The sequence below is a fragment of the Ilyonectria robusta genome, assembly GCF_021365365.1.
Source record: "Ilyonectria robusta strain PMI_751 chromosome Unknown BGZ61scaffold_1, whole genome shotgun sequence".
NCBI classification, from domain to species: domain Eukaryota; kingdom Fungi; phylum Ascomycota; class Sordariomycetes; order Hypocreales; family Nectriaceae; genus Ilyonectria; species Ilyonectria robusta.
This window is the reverse complement of record NW_025764435.1, coordinates 1,271,621-1,290,991: the sequence shown is the minus strand read 5'-3', so window position 1 is coordinate 1,290,991 and position 19,371 is coordinate 1,271,621. Positions and strand designations below refer to the sequence as shown.

Below are 19,371 nucleotides of genomic sequence, written 5' to 3'. Positions count from 1 at the left end.
TACATGATCCCACTGTTGGCACTGGGCATGTTAGATTTGGTGTGCGTGTAGGTATCCGGTTCGGAAAGAAACAGTGTCGTATGGGCTTTCTGAAGAATACAGATGAAGTCTTAAGAAATTTGCAGATAAAGATAAATGTACGTCTATTTTATGTTCATTGTTGGCCTTAGTAAGTATATAGTATATAACAGCGCGTGCGAATAGCAAAACTCCTTCGACAGACCGTGGGGGGCCAAGACGCCAAGGGCAACTCCGGGTTGTCAAGGCCTAATAGGCTATTCAGGCGCAAGGAGTGACGAAGGAAGGGCATGCGAGAGAGAAGTGAGAAACAGAATCCAGCCACGAAAAGTCGATGAGGTGTAGCTGTTCAAAACCTCATGAAGGAAAATATAGGCATGCATAGCGCACGCAGGTTGGCAGCATAGTATCACGACTCGCACACATCCATGTTGCAGTTCTAAGGTACAATATTTCCACATAATGAACTGCCGCATAGACTCGGATATAAGCAGCGGGCGAAAGCCTCATGGCATAAGCCTCGACAACGACCAGTGCGTATCGGTGAGGTGAGATGCATTCTCCAAACACATGTAGACACACGTACGTGAACTGAAGACCTTGAACGAGAAACCACAGGCTGTCACTAAACTGAACGGACTCAACACGCTCAGTAAATTAAATTCTTCGTCCATCCGAATTATATGGACTAGTCTATCGAACTCTTCTAATAGTCCTCCTACATCTGTGTAGATTTTTTCATGCTTGGTCGTTAGATTTTGTAATTTCTCTCCCAGATGCCCTCATCCCAAGTGTTTATGCATCAAGAAAACTCCGAAAATAGAAAATTTGACAGTGTTTCCATGCCAAAAAGAGTACAGCCCTAGAAAAACCAAGAAAACGCAACAACGAAATGTGCCGATGAAAGAGACAGCATACACCCATCCGGCAGCTTAATAAAGGGTTCACGAAAGGTAAACCAATGCCCTCTAGAGATCCAAAAGATTGCATGCCGATGCAACAGACCTAGAAGAACCTTCCCTTCTTCTTTGGCTCCTGCTTCTTCTTCTCGTTGCCCAAGATGTCGTCAAATGTCGCGCCAGAATTTGCGTCAAGTGCCGGATCCAAGTGGTCTCTGCCGCCGCCCATCACGGCCAAGTTGCCGACGGACTGGCTTCTGCCGGACATATACATGCTGGTTGGGCGCCCTCCAAGGGAGCTGGTCCGTTCTCCAAAAGGACTGGGCGGGGCGAGTGGTACAGGTTCCAAGCCCATCGCGATACTCGATCGCCATGCCTGGTTGGCGCGGGTTCCACCCGGAGAGTGCGTTCGGGGGCGCAAAGCAACCTGCGGCACACCAAGGGGTGGTGATGGCGTGTTTGGCCCTCCCATCGGGGGGTTGTTGCCCATGAAGTCCTCCTCGCCGGGGAAGATGGTGGGGGGTGGATGCAAAGGCGACATTGGGGGTTCATGTTGGGGAGGAGGGGGCATAAGATCACCCTCGTGTCCTTCCCATTGCTTCGCAGAAAGCCAACAGTGGCTACGGTGGTAAGTCGCCTCGACACTGAAGAGAACTGCATCGGTAGAGAGCTCGACGAGACCACCACCTCCCGCTACTTCGTACCACATCTTGCGAACCTGCCGATCCCCAACCCAAGGAGGGTTGCCCATCGGTGGCTCGCAGAGGAAGTATTCAACACCCTCGGTGTGAGACATGCCGGGAGCGTCAACGACGAGGACAGGCAACGACTGGATCACAGCGTACACGAATAGCCAGTAGCCATATCGTTGATCGGCGAAGTCTTGCGACATCTTACCCTTGGCCTCACGCTGCTCGAAATCCTTGAACTGTTCTAGGAAGGGGAGCTGGATGCTATTCGTGTCGTAGTTGTACGCCTTGTTTAAGATGAGGCTGAGCTCGTGTTCCTTGATGTTCTTGTCGAACTTGATCTGCTTCTTCGTGGAGAGTGAGTTGTAGGTCTCCAAGACCGAGGCTGGAGAGGGAATCTTGGGAGTGTCATATGGTATGGGAGGGAGGACAGGCGGCTTCGAACGGTCGAATTCAGACAGCATGTTGCGGAGCGCTGATAACGTCATCTCATCCGCTTCCGCGGAGAGGGTGGGAACCTCGTCCATCACTCTGGAGGTCCGGTTGGTTCGGTCGACAAGAAGATCGTACAACGCACACATGTCTGAGTAAAGAACCTTGAGCACCAATCTGTTTAGACCACTCTCGGAGAAAGGGTTCTTCTTGCTGCTGGCCTTGGGTGGCCAGTTGCCAAAGGTCGATTTGTAGTAACCAAGGACAAAGTGTCGCATCCGGTTGAAAGAATTCCTCCACACCTTGAAGCGGACCTGTTTCAACTCGACGGTTGACGTTGAGTTTGCGATACCCGAGAAGAACGCAGGGAACTCGAACTGTTCCAAGTGGACATTGACATTGTGCTGCCGATTTACGAGGTCCAGGTGGGCTCGTTCAAGGCCCTGTCGAGTTTGAGGCGATACCTGCTCGAACAGTGGTAGTCGCAGATCCATAATGGCCGCGTACTTGCCGGCGGCATGGGCAAACGCCTCGTTGTATAGGTCAATAGATCGCATTCGCTCACCAAGAATCAAAGCCTCTAGCGTTTTCTCTCGGCTGTGTCGGCAGTCGGCGAGACCCATCTGGTCCATGTAGAAACCGAAACTGAGGTCGACGGCATCGCCAAACGTGGTTCCATCAAGGCTGGTGAAACCAAACTCTTCCAAAAGTCCGGCAATCTGGAGGAATGCCTGGAAGTTGGTAGATTTTGTCTTGGTCGCCACGAGGGGTTGGCCGGTCAAAAAAGCAAACAAGTTTCGAATGGCGACAAGCCTGTCCAGCTCTTGTTGAGAGCCCTGGCCGGGTGCTGCCAACGGGGTCGATCCTGATGGTGGTGGCGAAGGCAAGTATAATCGAAGTTCGCCAGAAGTGTCAATAGGAGGCGGGGAACTGGGCGGGGACATGAAACGAGTTGCATCTTCGACACTGAGACTGTCTCGGCCTCCAAAACTGCGTCCTCGGCCCCGACCGGTAGGGGTATCAAATTCGGCCTGAATGAGCTCGTTGAAGATGTACGATGAGCTGACGGTGAACTCGGGAACTTTGAAGGACGGCCCGCATCCGCTAATACGGGGGTACAGGAAAACGTAGACGTTGCCGCCCTCGTTCCAGAGCTCTGGGACCTAAGGTGGCAAGTTAGCTTTGCGACAAGTTCGCGCAGGGAGAAACGCACCTTCTCCGCGTTCTTTAGGAATGAGGCGTTGTATTCAGCTCGGGTGTCGTCTGACAAGACCCAAGCACTCGCTGCGGATTGTGCAGACACGTCCACTGAGTTGGAGCGAGACCGACCACCCGGCATCCAACTCCGGCGGAGACGGCCGCGGGTAGGGCTCTCTGCGCCTTTTGAGGAACCAGGGCGGACATTGATGCTTGCGGACGGGACGCGAGAGCTGCTTGGGCTCCCGCGAGCTGAGGCAGGCTGAACAGACGAGGCTCGACGGCCCCGCAGCTCGGGGGCGGGGGAGTCCGTTCGAGACTTGAGTCCTAGCATGGGAGGGATCTCGCTGGCGAGGTGCTGGAGAGAGCTGCTTCTTCGCCGAGTGTCGGGTTTCTCCTTGCGCAGCTTTCCGACCTTGAGCGAATCGGCGTTCTGCTCTACGGGGGACTGTTCACCGGCGGCTGGGACAGCGGGAGGTGGAACCGCGGGAGGTGCGATAGTGGGAGCGCTGGGGATGCTGGGAGCGACGCGGCTCATCTCGGGAGAAGGTGGGATCGGTGCCATGATTTGGGGATTATTGCCTGACCGGGAAATGTCCAGAGTGTCGCTGTCCTGGGCAGGGAGCGTTGGCAGGGTTGGCGGGGATCCCTGGGGCGACTGCTTGGTGGGCTGGACAAAGCCCAGGCTGTAATCGTCGTCGCCCGTCATTCGGATAGTCGGCGTCTCGACGATACTGGGGGTGGAAGACGTAGGGCTGTTATCGGTAGGCGTGGAGGATTTAGTAAGGGCGGGAGTGTCAACCGGCGCTGACGTCGGAGTTGAGATGGGTGTTTGCGCGGCAGCGGCAGCGGCCACTGGAGGAGGAGGAGGAGCAGTGGTAGGCTGCTTTGGAACCACAGGCACGGAATCTGTAGAGGGAAGCATGAGTGAGGGAAGCAGCGAGGACAGGCGATTGCTCCAGGTCTTTGATTTTCGGTTTGGCGCTGCAGACCGCGGCTGAGGAGGCACACTCTTTTCGGCTCCAGCGGCAGCGCTTGTGGCAGTGGTGGTGGTGTTGGCGTTGTTGGTGGTATTGTTGGCGTTGGTGGTGGTATTGGATGTACCGCTTACAGCGTGGTTGTGCTGCGTGTGAGCGGCGCTGTCGCTGGCTTGTGCCGCGTCTCGAGATCCAGGGTCTCGCATGTGGGAGAGGTCGATGGTGGAGGACTTGTGCCACGGTTTCTTGCGAGGTTCGCTGTTGTTGCTGGCAGTAGCAGCGGCGGAAGACGAGGAGGAGGATGTGGACGAGGACTCGGGATCGGTGTTGGAACGGAGGACCGAGGGCATGAGAGAGGCCCGGAAGGATTTGCTGGACGTCATGTTGGGCGTGATGACTGACGGTCCGACAGCAGCTAGCAGCTAGCAGCCAGCGTTACATGCAGCAAAGGATGCTAAGAATGGAAGCCCGAAGTGGCGAGGCAAAGCGAAGCAGGCAACGTACGTATTCGCAGACGCAAGGCAACGCAGACGCAGGCAACGCAGACAGGCAACGCAGACGCAGACGCAGACGCAGACGAGGCAGGCGGGTCGAAGCTGCAAGATATGTATGTCCAGCGACAGACAGGACATGTACCCTGTGGCTGCGTGTCAGATCTAGACAGGAACTTCCCTGCGCATGCTCTGCCCTGCAGACCAGACCTGCAAGCCGCAATTCGCAAGCCGCAATTCGTACTGTACTGCCCGTAGCTGAACCCGCTGTGCCCTGGGTCTTAGCGGGCGGGGGGGCTAACCCGGGGGGGGCCACAGTGCCACAGTGCCTTGATGGGCCTGCCTTGGCTGGGCTTGGCTCCAGAACCGGAGCCAGGTTGGGGCACGCACTGGGGGCGCCGCCGTCTCTGGATCAACGGCTCGGGGCTTCGGGAGTTGGTGGAGCGGCGATGACGTTGACTGGATTGGGAGGGGAAGTTTTTTCCCTTCTCGTTCGCGAAGAGCTTAGGGCAAGGGGCGTGGCGGCAACAGAGGCGGCTAGCCGAGTAGTTCGTCTAGAGTACGAAGTCTGGAGAGTCTAGAGCACCCAGTGCTATGTATGCACCTACAATTAGAGCGGCAAAGGCCCCTGGACGGCGCCGCGATGCCCGCCGGACACAAGCAGGGAGACGGAGGAGACGAGACTGTGTGTGAGACTGTGTGACTGCGTATGTGAGGTGGTGAGTGGCTGCTCCGTGTGGGGACGTCGTGTGGGCTGCTTCGTGATGAGCCCGGATGTCTCGTCCGGCAGGGCTCGCTGGCCTGGGGCTCGTGCGTGCTCAGCGCCTCGTTGTTCGTGTCCGCCCGTGTTGTCGTGTTGTGTCGCACGTCGCACGTCGCCGGGGGACTTGGGATTTGGGGAGCCACCAGTGGCGGGTCTTGAGAGGATCCAGGACTGGGCGCTGGGATACAAGCTGGGATACAAGCTGGGACACACAAGTTGTGGAGCAGCAATCCCGATGACCGTGGTGACGAGAGACGAGAAAAGCAATTGCGGCAGTGGACGACGACCAGCCCAGCTCGAGCCCGGCTGGACACCGAAATGGAGGAGCCGGAGCCCTGTAAGTCAGGTCACCGCCGAGTCCAGTTACAGGCTCGAGCTCGTACTTGACCCTTCTCTCTGCCTTGCCAGGGGGGCATAGCAAGTACAGTACAGCGAGATGTGTTCATCGCTTTGCTCAGATCAACAATTCTATTGGCAATGCAAGACGTCACATCACCGGCGAGTTATGGATGCAGGTTGTTGGTGGTGGGGGTTTTGGAATCGATGCCCCTCCACTGCTTGTGGCCTCTCACCTGGTCGAACTACGTCGTCATAAGTACATCCCAGGGGCACACGGGGACATAACCATAAACTAACCAACACCTGGCTCTTGTTCTCGCACCATTGAAACGATGGGGGACAGCTATACGCGCTCTCTTGCTCATCCATCTATGCCGCAATGCATGACCTCTGTCTGAAGTCAGGACCCGCCTGGGGTTTGGCCGATGCCTGCGTCACTCTGGCAGGGGTCATGCTGTTAGGCTCAATCCACGGAACTGTGCTGGAAGGGCTGCTAGAAGGGCGACCGGGGGGTGGGATGACGGACTGTCCGGGACGGGAAGGGGGCCAGTCTAGTCTTTTGATGAGGGCACGAGAGACCCCCAGTCAGCCCTCAGTCCGCAATATGCAGTGCAATTATAATCATGGCGATAGCTGCTGCGGGAACCTGCAGCGGCGAGTTTGGCATCACCTCGTCGACAATTGATATTTGACATTGAAATTGATCCCGCGGCGTTAATAGTGCGTAGCCACGCAGGCGGGGCTAGACAGAACCGGAAATGGATGTACAACGACCCCCCAGCCGCGATCGTCTGAAGCAAGGGACTCAGGGTGAATCCGCGTTGGTTGGGCGAGCGAGATTGGATGAGGTGCTGTTCCGCCGTTCTGGCGTTTGACATTGGCACGGCACCCAGCTTCTGGTAGGTAAATTAGGCAGTCCAGTCGCATCCCCAGTGACCGTCACTCTGGCCAGATTCGGCGACAGCCAACCGACAACCCCACGGTGCCGCGAGATGCTGCGCCACCCGGGCCTGTCCACACCCAAGCGGTGGTTTCGGGGCTGTTTGGACTCCGAGAAACATCTGCTACGCAGTATGTAGGGAGGCAAATGGGACTCGGAGTCTAGCACTTGCGAAGAGGCCGTCGGTTGTTTGTTTATTTGTTTGTTTGTCTATTTGACTTTCAGGTTCAATGAGACTTTAGCCAACCAAGGGGTCATCCTACAAACCCGGTGCGCATCTAACACCGCTCCGGCGATACCCAACTTCTCGTCATCTCACACGTACATGCACACGTTCCGCTGTCTCCTCTTCAACTGCGCGCATGACCGCTCTGCCTCCGCGCCGCCCCGCGCACTGTACAGGCCCAGCACCGCTTCGGCGTCGCCTTGCCGTATTACCACGCGTCCTGATCCTCGTCATAATAGTTGTGTGGTCGTCACTGGAGGGGTCTTTGGTTGGCCCACGCTGACGACCAACCTGCCATCCCGGGTACCCCACTCTGCAGGAATCATGACCGGAGCAGCGTAAGTTCCCTCAACTCCATCGCCCTGCGAACTCCAGTCCACAGCCATGATTATAATCGTCCTTTTGTTTCCATCATCCGCAGCATCAGCATCAGCATCAGCATCAGCAGCTGAACCAGCTGTATCAGCAATCACAGGCCGCAGCGCCAGTAGCAAATGGAGCCACAGACCGCTGCACCCTCCCTCGGAGACTTTTGCCTTGCCTCGGTCGTGACCCGTTGCGCGCAATGCCTCCGTCGTAAGATCAGCGAGCCGGCTTTGTCTTAGAGCCCTTGTGCTTCCAGCTTCTATTTGGTTCCGCTGGGGGAACTTGCATTGGCCAGCCATTCTTCGTGCGACTTACATACTTAAGTAGTATGTAGTACACGTAGCCGGATTAAGTACTTTGGTCGTATTGAAAAGCGTATTACCGACGAACTATCCAACACCATCCAGCGGGTAGTTTTGACAGGCCTCCATCGTCTGGTTGACGGCGTGGCGCCGAGAAGTGGAAGGGAAAAAGAAAGCAAGCAGACAGTCAGTGGATGCACGCTCCGCTCCTCCCGCTGCTCTGACAACCCAAATATGCATTTTACCCCGAATTCCCCTTTCAATGTCTTGTTGTGAGGCTTCAGTTCAGTCATGATCGGCGCGGTTCATGGGAGCTCAGGCTGACGGTGGATGCACATCGCTGAGCAGTGAATACCCGTGGGTATTAGACGAAAAAAAAAACTCTTGGTGCAGGTTGGCTCCCAAGCTGCCCGTGGGTCAAAAGGCGCCTCATCCTTTGGCCCCTCGGCTACAAAGTACCTATTCTTGGCACCCTGCTCTAAATAAAAAAAGGGACCCAACTCCTGTCATTGAGACCCGCCCCAGATCTGCGCTTGCATCATAATCCTTCCAGACCCCTGCTTAGGACAGTGGCTCTGTTGTGAAGGAGTCCAAGGGTGGCTGAGCCAGAGCTGAAATGGACCATGCAAATCACGGCCAATTGGCATCTTTTCGCTTCCCCAAAGTCCTTGGTTCAGGACCTGCGGCCCATAACACATGGCCCGAATCCACGGGCGAAGGAACCTCTCCCCAACTGACGCGCTGCTCGAAATGTCCCAGGACGTCGCACCACCAAGGAGCCCTGTCCTCCAACGGCGTCGCACTCCATCCATCATTTGGGCTTCCTTGTCCAGTCCAGGATACTATTATATTATTCCCCTGGCTTTCTCTTCTATTCCTGCTCCTGTTCCTGTCCTGAAACGTGGGCCGTGCTCATGTCCACACAGTGCACTCCGAGCCAGATCTCTAGATCTTCCGGCTGTCGCCCGTTTTTGTGGAAAGGCGCAGCGACATGCTCCCCGGAAGCCAAATTACTAGTCAATCTCTCGTATTTGAGGTTATTTGAGATTAAATACATAACGTGTAAATTTATCGGATGGATGATCAGACAGATGTGAAGTTGTTGCTGTGCAAATCAGAGGATTCAGGAATCCCGAGTCCTTGGGACTCCCTACATTCGGTGCCTGGCTTCTGGAACATCCGTGACGTGCATGAGCCGGATGAATCGTTCACGTGACCGGATATTTCCACTTTCGTCTCTTTCCAGCTTCACCGAGTTGCGAGGCGGCCTTGCCTCTCATTGGGCGGGGTCCACTTAAACCGCACCGCCCAAGGTTGAGGAAGGCATAACGTAGATGACTAGACGACTAGACTTCAACTCTATTCAGAGCAATCAGAGATTCCACATTCAAAGGCAGCGTCTGTAAATCATGACCTCGGTCAATTCGTCCCAATCGGCGGTTCCAATCCCGTCCTCGGCGGATGATGACCTTGGGATATGGCTTGATCTTGAGAGTCTTTGCCAGGACTCCCTATCAGACGGGGTCGGGAGAGACAATACACCGCTGGACTGCTCCATGACGTCGGAACCGGCTAGCGCAGCCCAACCTCGGTCCGGAAAACCCGCAAAGCAGATTGAGTGCGCAGAAGGATCTATCAGCTCAACTTCAAAGCTCAAACGACAGGTCTCGGCACGAAACACAAGCCGCCCCGAGTATTCCGTCATATGCTTTCCTTCCAATCCGTCCCAGCCGGCCGGGATCAAGAAGAAGAGGAGGGATTTCGATGAAAAGAGGCGGCTCGAGGTCGCACAAGTGCGCAGGAATGGGGCCTGTTTCCGATGCAAGATGCGAAGAATTTCGGTATGACATGGACTCCTGGGTCTCCAGCTCCAAACCGGGGCCGTGCATGAACCACGGGCTGACAATTTGGGCGATGAACAGTGCGGTGTCGGAGATCCTTGTAAAGGTTGCGAGAGGGCAGCTGGGGCTCTTGGGCCTCAACTTTGTATCAGGGAGAAGCTGACCAAAATGAGATTCAGCTCTGGCGGTGAGTACGGTAGCCTGCAAGCAACGCACTGCGTACTAACAAGTTAGACCTTCACTACATCGACTACACTGCTCGTCTACTGGATCAGGAACTCATTGCTGGAACTACTCATCTTGGCCCGCCTCGTCAAGTCGCCATCAGCATGGACTATCCAGACAACCCAGCACTCCACGTCGACGTGCAGGACTACTTTGGCAATGAAACCCCGCCCTGGCTCTGTTGCTGGGTAGTGATGAATCAAGTTGATGGCCAAATCGAGTTTCATCGAGAAGAGAGCGCCCGATACGCTCTCCCTCAACTGCTTCCTGCCAAGACCCTCGTTGATTGGGTCGAAAAGATCGTGACCCATCAAGACACTCGGAATATTGGATTTCAGCAGGCGGTCGACGCCTTCATCATGAGATATTCCAAATCGTCAACATCTCTGCCAATGGTACGAGTCCCAAATCCAAGAATCAATTATGAAAACGACTGACATTTTTAGCATAATTTGGTTCAAAGAGTCCATGAGCTTAACTGCTTGACCAAAATCAGATTGGGGCTGGTCCTTTGTGTGGATGAACACGGAAAGACGACCGCACCGTCATGTGCCCTACACACCCAATTTGGCCAAATTTCCAAGGCGGCCTCCCAGCCCATTGAGAAATATGTTCTGGGAGAACTAGAAAAACTAGTTTTCGGCGCCTCCGGGATCGGACCATCTAACGCCATAGCTCTGTGGGCTAGTCTGTGGTGCTTGATTCTCATGTACCGGAAGTTGGTCCGGTCCTATATTGCTTTCCAGCAGTTTCCGTGCCACGTGCCCGAGGACTACAGTGGCTTTCCACAATGCAAGCTGGAGGCTGGCACGCACTTCTACCACTACCTTGTCTCGATATACGCCGCCCTCTTCCGCGCTACCAGCCCGCTTTATGCAGACCTCAGAGTGGCAGCCACTCGGAACCTGCTGAATGATGACGAATCTCTAGTGCAAGCTTTTATGAACCTTCGCACCGAGAGCTTCTACTTCCGTAAGTCTCAACTCAACCAACCCTCGAAAACCCCCCGCTCACCTGCCGCCAGAACGAGAGTCGCCTTGGATGACGGCCCCAGAAGACCAGCTGCTTCGAAGAATGATTCTGGACCGCGAAGCCGAGCTCCAGTACAAACCTCCGCTGGACAAATGAGTTGAATCGTTGCCATCCCCGTCGAGATGGCGTCGTCTCAGATGCTCGCCCTGTCTGGGCCGCCAGGTCCACCCCTGGCCACTTTCCCGGGATTCCCAGCCCCAATGACCACCCAAGCAACCGAGCTTCACCACAGAGAGTCCATAGAACCATTTTCTCATCATGGGACTTCCTTTTCGGTCACTTTCAGCACTTCTTCTCGTTCCTCATACAGCGACAGTTGGCGTCACATGACCGTTCTCGTGACCTATTCGAGAGAAATGTCAAAATCGGTGAAAGAGGGGTCCTTGATTGGTCGGTATTAGTGGGTCTATTTCAACACTGGCCAATCAGGGCCCCGGCTTTCACCGAGAATGCACATCTGGGGATGGTGTAAGTGAATGAGTCCACAAGAACCTCCATGGAACGCCAAATTATAACTCTCTGGTGCCAGGACGCGTCTCTGAATCGCTCAAATCTCACACAAGCATCTGGCACATTGGGCATTTTCACCTTATCGCCATCTGACAAGAGCTGCGTGTTACAATTCGCCCAAGAAGAAGCCAAGGTTCCACCAGATCCCCGTGACTTACACGGAAATCAACATGGATATTACCAGGGACTTTGCCCAGATAGGTCATGAAAACCCGCGTGTTCCCACTTCCCCAGACCTGGATGATGAGCTCTTCGACTCCTTCTTCGACTGGCAGGGTTACTGTGATTCTACCCGGCCCTCGGACATCGTTTCCCCCCCCTACTACGGCCGAACGTCCACGAGGGATCTGAATAAGCTCATCACGGAGATTCCCTCCGTGATTGATCATCTATCTCTTGAGAGACTAGAGTCAGAGTTCCTAAGGATGAAGACTTCCTTCTCTCCCGATGATGAACAGGCTACCCCGTCTGACTACTCCGGTCAGACGCCACCTGAGCTCATCCAGGGTGGAAGCACCTCTCCTTCGGACCACTCCGGCTCTATCTTCCTTGAGAGGGCAGATGAATCTCGTCGACGTCCCGAGGCTAGTCTCAGAGAGGTCCAGGCCCAGGATGATGAGTGGACCTACCCTCAGACCGTCCCTCACAAGCACGCCACTCGAGGATACCCACCTCGCCTTCAAGTCCAAGACGATTCATCTCGGCGGCCATTCGACCTAACTTCCAGTCTCAAGCGCCGCCGCTCTGGCAATACACTGGAAAGGAGACGAGTTGTCTCTGACCCCGACCAGACAGCTGATGTCCGGAAGAGTGGGGCATGCCTCCCATGTCGAGTCTCCAAGACCCGTGTAAGGCATGACTCAAACTCCCTAAAAGAATCCAAAACTGAGCCAGTCTTAGTGCCATGAAAGTGGGGTCTGTCCTACATGTCGGAAAGCGTTCCCAGAGCACTCGCACCTAGTCTGTACCCGTATGACCCCGGTCATGGTTTGGCCCGTGATTGGCAGGGCCCCTGGTATGTCAAGACCCAACTCCCCCATATGGAATGAGACATAGTAACTAAGACATCTCAGATGTCTGGTCTGTCAACCCCGCCGAGGAAGAAAGGTTCCGCTTGGAACCTCGATTTTTTATCGGCAAGCCTAGAGAAATTGCGATTCTCGTCTCTTCGCGGGACGTCAACTCCCCTGCCCTCCGTGCCACCGTCCAGGCCTACCGGTCCCATGATGGCACTGAGGAGAATCCCAGAAAGGCAGCATTCCCTCGAGAGAGAGTTCCTGGTCACCATGAGCTTCAGAAGTGGGTCGAGGCCCAGATCCACCGCGAGAGCAGCAGCTCCCACTTCAAACACTCGCTACAGAGCTTTCTCATGGCCTACTCTGAGGAAGGCCATGGTCTCCCCAAGGTAACCCACTATCTCTCCTCTATCATCCTTTCAGTTGTTAACATGATGCTAGCACGACCTGGTGAGCAAGGTTCACAGAATGAACTGTTTCTTCAGAATCTGGAGGACCCATTCGTTTTCATGCCTCGACCCAAGCAACAAATTGGTCACCCTGCCATTGTCTGTTCAGGCAGAGGTGAGGCACATTGCACGCAAAGCACTCGAGTCCCTCGAGCACGATGTTTTCAAGCAGCTGGATGAATGCGTGGCACACCAGGGCCCTCCCAAGACCCAGGAAAAGCTGGCTATTTGGGCGAGCATGTGGCAGCTGATGTTGATGTACCGGGACCTTCTCAATGCGTTCAAGGCCGACATCTCCCGCATGGGTCCTGTCCATGACCCAGCCGTTGGTATGAAGTCGCTCACCTTCTTAAAAAATATGGCGTGCTAATCAGCGGTAATAGCTCACGCAAAATCCCTCTATCAATGGATGACCGACAAAGTCTTCCCACTTCTGGCTATCTTCTACCATTACCAGTTTAGAACAAAGAAGAGCCTGGATATGTCACTGGACTGGCTCAAGTCATCGACTTATCCTTCTCGAGCATGCCATAGCAAGAGGATCCGCAAGTTCACCAAGGACATGATGAGCTCCAAGAAGGGTTTATGTACGTACCCTATAGCCCATTGCAACCTACCACGGTCACTAACTATTCATAGACGAGAACATTCAACAGTCCAATGGCGAAATCGACCACATGCTTTGCGCGCTGGTTGTCAACCATGAACTCAAGAAGCTCAGTGCCCGACGACGAACTCCCAAGGGCTCTTCATCGAAGTCAAGAAGCAGCCATACATCTGATGGTTATGACGATGATGAGTAGGGTTGAAGCGCCAATTCCAGTCATTTCGGATACACAAAAGAAAATTCAAATCAAAAAAGAATGGTATTGGGCTATTCGTATTGGATACATGATGTCATGACGCTTTATTTCTCTATATTTCTAAGCACCTGGCTTTTGAGTGGTTTTTTCTTTGGGCAGATTATATGCGCCACGAGTTATGATAACAAATGGATTTTGGCGGAAATCTTGAAGCTGCGGCTCTTTTCCTTCCTCTTTTTGGCGGCCCCTTCAATTACTTTAACAAGTTCGTCTAGGTCGAGACCCCTTGTAATGTCGTTGGAGGCGACTCCGATCAATAAAACAACCCTGTGTTTCTTGATGCTTGACGTGATCCTAAATGATTGTTAATATTTCACTATCATACGAGAAAGGGATAGAGTGCGCCACTAACCTGATGGTTTTCTTCACCTCATCCGGGTTCTTTGGGAAGACCGGGAGAATGGCAGCAATGACGTTGGCCACAGCGCCGACGTATGCAGCCCAGACGGGCGAGTCCTCGCTCTGGCTCTCCACGATGCCAGTCAGTCCCTTGAAGAGTTTGGCATCGTCGGGTCCGAGGTGCCCATCCCACCGAGCTGATCCAGTCAGCGCCAGGAGAGCCCGGCCAAGATGCGTCAGGCCAGGGGCCTCGGGGTCGCGGAGAATCGCGTTGTTTAGGGCGTAGGCAGCGTCAGCATCCTTGTCGTAGCCAGCGCGTCCCCAGATATCCCGGACGAACAGACCGTCTAGGCCAGCGGTGAAGACGGTTGGGATTTCTGAGAAGTCAACCTCGCGGGGTAGAGCATCCTGTAGGAGACCCGAAACAGCGTCGAAAATTGGCCGTTCCTCCTCAGAGACGGCAGCCAGAACATCAATGGGGTTGCTCTCGCGAATCTCGAATGGGAGCATCATCATCAGAGCACCCTGGCGGTTCGAACCGCCGCTGAAGGAGACATTGCCGATGTTCGGCACCACCTTGATGAAGGCCTCGATGACGAGGGCGATGGCCGGGAACTGCGCGCGGCGGCGCTTGGACATGCCGAAGATTCTTTCGCCCTCTTCCTTTTCGTTGACCTTGCTCATCTTGTCAACTTTCTTAAAAAGTTTCCCAGGCGCCGTATAGGCGTTGGTGGAGGTGATGGGGTAAGGGTAAGTGGCATCGTTGTGCATGAGCATGCTGCCGTAGCCGCGGAAGCCGCCACCGCACATGTAGACGTTGACCTTGGACTGCTTGTTACCGTTCTCGTAGGCGTCCTTGATGGCTTTGAGATCGGGGAATGCACTGCAGAGGTCGTCATATGCCTGCGACATGCCTGCGTCGAGTTCCTTGAGCGCCTGACCATGCGTCTTCTTCTCATCATTCAAGATGTCCATCAACGCAACAGCACCAAACTTCAAGCTGGTACCGTTTTTCGCTGAGACAATCTCATAGCCCTCTGGGCCTGTCTTCACCCATGTCATCTGAACACTGCCACCACCCATGTCCAGGAAGAGGGCGCCGTCGTCGGCATTCACCAGGCCGCTGCGGGAACCCATGACGGCGCCGAACAGCGTCTCAACCTTCGGATCAAGGATGTTCATGGAGATTCCCTTGGTTCTCTCATTAATGGCAGTGAGCATGTCGGCGGCGTTTTTGGCAGTGCGCATAGCCTGAGTGGCGAGAACCATAAACTGACCGTCTGGCACGCCATATTCGATAGATATCCGCTTGAAGCGGAGAAGGGTGTCGACAACTTCGTCAATAGTCTCCTTGGGGAACAAGTTGTCATTTTTCCTGAGAACATCAAAGAGAGAAATGCGTGCACGGTTTGCATAGACGGGGAGGAGGAGGCGAGTAGTAGGTTGTGCCAGGGAAGTAATAGAGAAGCGGGTGCCGTTGCTAAAGAAACTGTTAGATAAGGCACCTATAATAGGGAATCAGCAAGGACACATACCTTCCCATATCGACAATGGCGAAGAGCTGGCTCTCGGAGTTGGGGTTCCATGGTGGAAGCTTCTCCTTCAAATTCTCGAGGGTTATTAAGTTGTCCATGATGCAAGTCGGCTAGTAGGAGAGGAGAATCTGTGGGTCTAAGATGGAAGTTTCAGGTTTAGAGAAGAGAAGGGGATGATGGAGTGAGATGAAATTGAGCAGTAGGAAACAAGCGATTTAAATCCTTTTGCATACTTCTTTCTCCGATGGGTTTCTTTCTCCGATGGGCCACAAAGGTTGGGCGTAGAGGTTGCGCAGGTAAAGCTTGAGGTTACGAACCGGGACGGCTTCGCACTCATAGAGCCGCATAGGTTGTTGGTCTTGGCGTTACCGTACCGGCCTCGGAGCCGAAACGGGGCCGGGTTGGATTCGCCGTGGAACACTTCTTGGCCTCGAAACAGCAACCATTCCGGGGTAGAGATCAATGAGAATGGTAAGACGAGACATCAGCCACATGCACGTTGAAGGTCGTGTCCAAGTACCGGATTGATGGTTTCTTCATCTCGAGGGCAGCGGTGCATCCTGCGCCGTACGGGTGACGCCTCTTGGTCCATAGCGTCCATGAACCCCTCTGTCCTGACGACCTGTATGTCGGCGACGTCACAATAGTTCCCAACACACGTGGGCACAGCTTGCCAGCGCGGTCGCCGCTGAGATGGCCTGCTTGGAGCGTATGGCAAAGTGCCTGAATGGGACATGAGGGCTGATAAGAGCAGCTTCCCCGCTTCCTCGTCGAGGGATGGGTGCATGAACTAGACGTTGCGGGCGTGAAGCCCATTTGCCGGCCCATGAATGAGACGAAAGCCTCTTCACTATTTGGGAAACATGGCACGGGATCACCATGGCCACAGAATCCAACTCACCAACCAGCACTAGGTCTCTCAGCCAGCTCAGGAGAACAAGACGTTGGCAGCCAGCGGCACACTTCGACAGCTGGCTCGCAAGGACAATGCTTTCTGACTGAGCTAAGTCTGGTACCTTGGGCAGAAGATGGGTCTCAATCCACTAACCCCAACAACGGCTGCAGTGCGCGCCATGTGTACCTGCTGTAGTACCGTCACAGGGGTTAGGCGAGCTGGAAAAGCCATAGCCCCAGTACATCCAGCGTACGGGCGGAGTACTCTCTGCCAACAAAATGTTCCGAAGCCACCAACCTACTTTAAGCAAAGGCCAGGCCAAAGGCCATAGGCCACAAGCTTGGCCAGGTAGAACAGCCCCCCAAGCCCCCCAAAGGCCCGCGCTGAGAGACCTCTGTGCCAACCCAGCAAGCGCCGGCAAATGGCGAATGGCGTGGCGGTGAGTGCTTCCAGTGCTCCAGTGCTCGACATCCGTGAGCAGGTACCTGCGTGGCCCGTCCTGTATGTCTCAGTCCCCCCTACCCGGGGTCTGGATGACAGCTGGCTGGGATAGGCCCATGAGGCTTCAACGTCAGGGTTCTCAGAGACAAGTCCAAGCCCACAGCCGCAAGCTCGCGCCTCAACTCGTTTGGTTCTGCTTCCCTCGACCAAGAGCAGCGTTCTAGGCCATCCTAGAGGACCGAATGAGAGGCACGATTGAGGCTTGTGCTGATAATCCTGTTACTTCTCCGCTCAAACAGAGACCAGAGACGATAGAGACATGATGTGATGTTAATGTTGCGCCGCACCGCGCCTCGCCTCGCCTCGCGTCTCCTCGTTCCAAGGCGGCGGGGAAGGACCTTTGTCAATCCCAGCAGCTCGCTCAGCTTAGCTACTGTAGCCAGACCTACCTTAGCTCCAACCCCGTGCAAGCCAACCAGCTCGTCAGCGCAGTCATGTACATACGTGAAAGGAGGCAGGAATGCACCTAGGTCTGCAGCAGGCCAACGCACATGCGTCGCACCAGCGCCCTCCACGCGGGATCTGATCTGACGGGCTTACAGCTGGCTGTTACTCCGTGAGGCGAATCCACTCATCAAAACAACAAAACAAAGTAAGTAAACAAATAAAGGTTCCTATGTCTCAGACACGCGACGTGGGAGCTGCCAGGCGCTTGGTGGCATCGTGGGAGCGAGGGAGAAGTGCAATGGCCGTGTGTCTATAAATCATAGCCTCCCAAATGACAAGACAACGAAATTGGGTGAGCACTTGGAACACAGCACAACTCCGGCCCAAGAGACGGCCGGTTGAGCTGCGGTTTTAGCTGCAACAGCACGACGTAACGGTCAACCCGAAACGCGCAAAAACGACACGCGATGACGGCTGCAAGGGTTGCAGAGCTGGTGGATCGAGATTTGGCGGCAACCATCGGGCGGTTGCAGGCGGTTGACCGATGGCGGCGACCTGGCGTCGCTGGCGACGACCGTCGAATGACGACGTGGAACTTTCATCCATAGCCTGTCGCCCGTCGCCCGTCGCCCGTCGCCCCCAGTAGCCAGAGCTGGCCTGCTTGCAGTGCCTGCGCGCGCGCCCCCATGTGCACCCCCATGCGGACCGTTGCATTTGTACGAGGAGCCGACCGGGGGGATGAACATGATCAGGACATGTCACTTCGACCAGCTGAGAACACCCTATACCAGCCCAATCCACCATGAAGTCGCTCGCCAGACGGCGGACGGGAATGCGGACGGGGTCTAGCTGGATTCAGCTGGGATCGGCAGGCGGCGTCTGTCTGTCTGTAAAGCCGTGGTCCCCTGGTCCTTGCTGCGAGCTCCTATGGTTGAGGGGCCCATGATCCATGGTGCCTGTGGCCGACCACTATGTACGTGCGAAGTATGTACGATCCAAGAGGTGCAAGCCGTGTTGCAAGCCACGGGTAGGGCACGACTCGTCGTCGGTTCGGCGTCACATTGTCGCACGGTAGTACCGAGCACGGCCATCAAGTTCGCCGGCAGGGAGGAAACGAGGAGGAGGAAGCGGAAAGGCCGTGATCCAGCGGCTTCACCGCATGTCTCTTGTTTGGGACTGGGCGTCGTCTCGTCTTGCCCGGCGTTCTAGGCATCGCGTTGGTACCGATGCCTAGTACATTTGCTGGCGGTGCCAGGACGGGTCAACTGGGCTTGGTTGGTTCGCAAGCCTCCGAGCAAGCATACCAACAACAACAGCACGGATGACGATGGCATTGGGCGTGTGTGTCTGTGGCTCGTTGTCGTTTTTCTGTGCCGTCACATTTGTCTCTTTGGCCTCTGATTTGTTGCTCTTGGAGGGTTTGGGCTGGAGCTAGGTAGCCACGGTGGGTACTTTTGGGTTGTCTGCCCCTCCTACCTAGGTAGCACTCGCCCACGCCTTCCACCCATCCAACCGTCCAGCTGAGAAGTGACGCAGCTTGATTGCGCGCACAATCACTCTCACACTCTGGTATCACAACCACCACCACCACGACTACAGCCACACAAATGACTCGCCGCATGGTTTGAGCGCCCAGGTTTGCTACATCCACATTAACCGCGCAAAAATCGGAAAGGGTCAAGGCAATCCCAAAATGGACATGTGAACTTGGCCTTCAAAGATGCTGGGTGGGAGGCTGGTCGGTCAATTGAGAGATGGTGGTTTGGGTTGTACCTGCAAAACTTGTGTGACATGCCATTTTTCGACGGCCACATGCAACGCGTCCATGCGCGTATTTTTCGCGTTCTCCCCTCATCGCGTCTAGGTTAGGAGCGCAGAGATTTTACCTCTACCTTCTTTCCAAGGCATTCCATAATCGCTGGGCGATGAAGGATAGACTCGAAGTCATTGTAAGTGACAGGACAAATATGTCATCCAAGCTGAAATACTGCCATCATCATCCAGCCTCGAATTGGGTCGTTTGCTCGGGTCCCCAACCTGCATCCGATCATGTTAGCTGCGCTGCGCATCATCACGACCCCTCACTTGGTCGATTCCCCATTCCCCATTCCTGATGCGCCCAAACAGCCCCAAACAGCC

The 19,371-nt window shown here is 54.9% G+C and overlaps 6 protein-coding genes across 6 annotated transcripts; 3 read left to right on the top strand and 3 right to left on the bottom strand.

Annotated features, from left to right (window-relative positions):
• Window positions 1-639: 639 nt before the first annotated feature.
• On the bottom strand, window positions 640-4,850 carry BGZ61DRAFT_582340 (uncharacterized protein). The gene is made up of 2 exons (XM_046256284.1): window positions 3,252-4,850; window positions 640-3,201 (listed from the first exon to the last, which is right to left on the bottom strand). The coding sequence occupies exons 1-2, from the start codon at window positions 4,593-4,595 to the stop codon at window positions 1,024-1,026; spliced, it is 3,522 nt and encodes a 1,173-aa protein (XP_046111887.1). The 5' UTR covers window positions 4,596-4,850; the 3' UTR covers window positions 640-1,023.
• A 4,198-nt stretch (window positions 4,851-9,048) lies between these two features.
• On the top strand, window positions 9,049-11,097 carry BGZ61DRAFT_543286 (uncharacterized protein; the record flags this gene model as incomplete). Its single annotated transcript, XM_046255245.1, has 4 exons — window positions 9,049-9,480; window positions 9,562-9,667; window positions 9,715-10,100; window positions 10,152-11,097. The coding sequence occupies 4 exons, from the start codon at window positions 9,049-9,051 to the stop codon at window positions 10,836-10,838; spliced, it is 1,611 nt and encodes a 536-aa protein (XP_046111886.1). The 3' UTR covers window positions 10,839-11,097.
• On the top strand, window positions 11,096-13,603 carry BGZ61DRAFT_9107 (uncharacterized protein). The gene is made up of 7 exons (XM_046257212.1): window positions 11,096-11,205; window positions 11,267-12,095; window positions 12,148-12,262; window positions 12,321-12,652; window positions 12,705-13,041; window positions 13,096-13,299; window positions 13,352-13,603. Exons 2-7 carry the CDS (start codon window positions 11,418-11,420, stop codon window positions 13,513-13,515), a joined length of 1,830 nt encoding a protein of 609 aa, XP_046111885.1. The 5' UTR covers window positions 11,096-11,205; window positions 11,267-11,417; the 3' UTR covers window positions 13,516-13,603.
• An 88-nt stretch (window positions 13,604-13,691) lies between these two features.
• On the bottom strand, window positions 13,692-15,547 carry BGZ61DRAFT_525288 (Ppx/GppA phosphatase family-domain-containing protein; the record flags this gene model as incomplete). The annotated part of the gene is made up of 3 exons (XM_046252737.1): window positions 13,692-13,869; window positions 13,928-15,394; window positions 15,444-15,547. The coding sequence occupies 3 exons, from the start codon at window positions 15,545-15,547 to the stop codon at window positions 13,692-13,694; spliced, it is 1,749 nt and encodes a 582-aa protein (XP_046111884.1).
• A 914-nt stretch (window positions 15,548-16,461) lies between these two features.
• BGZ61DRAFT_437625 (uncharacterized protein) lies at window positions 16,462-16,694 on the top strand. Its single transcript, XM_046244151.1, has one exon. The coding sequence runs from the start codon at window positions 16,478-16,480 to the stop codon at window positions 16,673-16,675; it is 198 nt and encodes a 65-aa protein (XP_046111883.1). The 5' UTR covers window positions 16,462-16,477; the 3' UTR covers window positions 16,676-16,694.
• Window positions 16,695-17,919: 1,225 nt separating this feature from the next.
• Window positions 17,920-19,371, bottom strand: BGZ61DRAFT_437623 (uncharacterized protein). Its single transcript, XM_046244150.1, has one exon. It carries the CDS (start codon window positions 18,851-18,853, stop codon window positions 18,494-18,496), a length of 360 nt encoding a protein of 119 aa, XP_046111882.1. The 5' UTR covers window positions 18,854-19,371; the 3' UTR covers window positions 17,920-18,493.

What these genes read in the sequence shown, in the direction of transcription:
- BGZ61DRAFT_437623 (XM_046244150.1), bottom strand. Translation starts at nt 18,853, where the DNA reads ATGCGGCGAGTCATTTGTGTGGCTGTAGTCGTGGTGGTGGTGGTTGTG.
- BGZ61DRAFT_9107 (XM_046257212.1), top strand. Translation starts at nt 11,418, where the DNA reads ATGGATATTACCAGGGACTTTGCCCAGATAGGTCATGAAAACCCGCGT. An exon ending in GTCGAGTCTCCAAGACCCGT is followed by an intron (nt 12,096 to 12,147) that starts GTAAGGCATGAC and finishes AGCCAGTCTTAG; the next exon opens with TGCCATGAAAGTGGGGTCTG. An exon ending in GAGCTCCAAGAAGGGTTTAT is followed by an intron (nt 13,300 to 13,351) that starts GTACGTACCCTA and finishes AACTATTCATAG; the next exon opens with ACGAGAACATTCAACAGTCC.
- BGZ61DRAFT_582340 (XM_046256284.1), bottom strand. Translation starts at nt 4,595, where the DNA reads ATGACGTCCAGCAAATCCTTCCGGGCCTCTCTCATGCCCTCGGTCCTC. An exon ending in TCCTAAAGAACGCGGAGAAG is followed by an intron (nt 3,202 to 3,251) that starts GTGCGTTTCTCC and finishes TTGCCACCTTAG; the next exon opens with GTCCCAGAGCTCTGGAACGA.
- BGZ61DRAFT_437625 (XM_046244151.1), top strand. Translation starts at nt 16,478, where the DNA reads ATGGGTCTCAATCCACTAACCCCAACAACGGCTGCAGTGCGCGCCATG.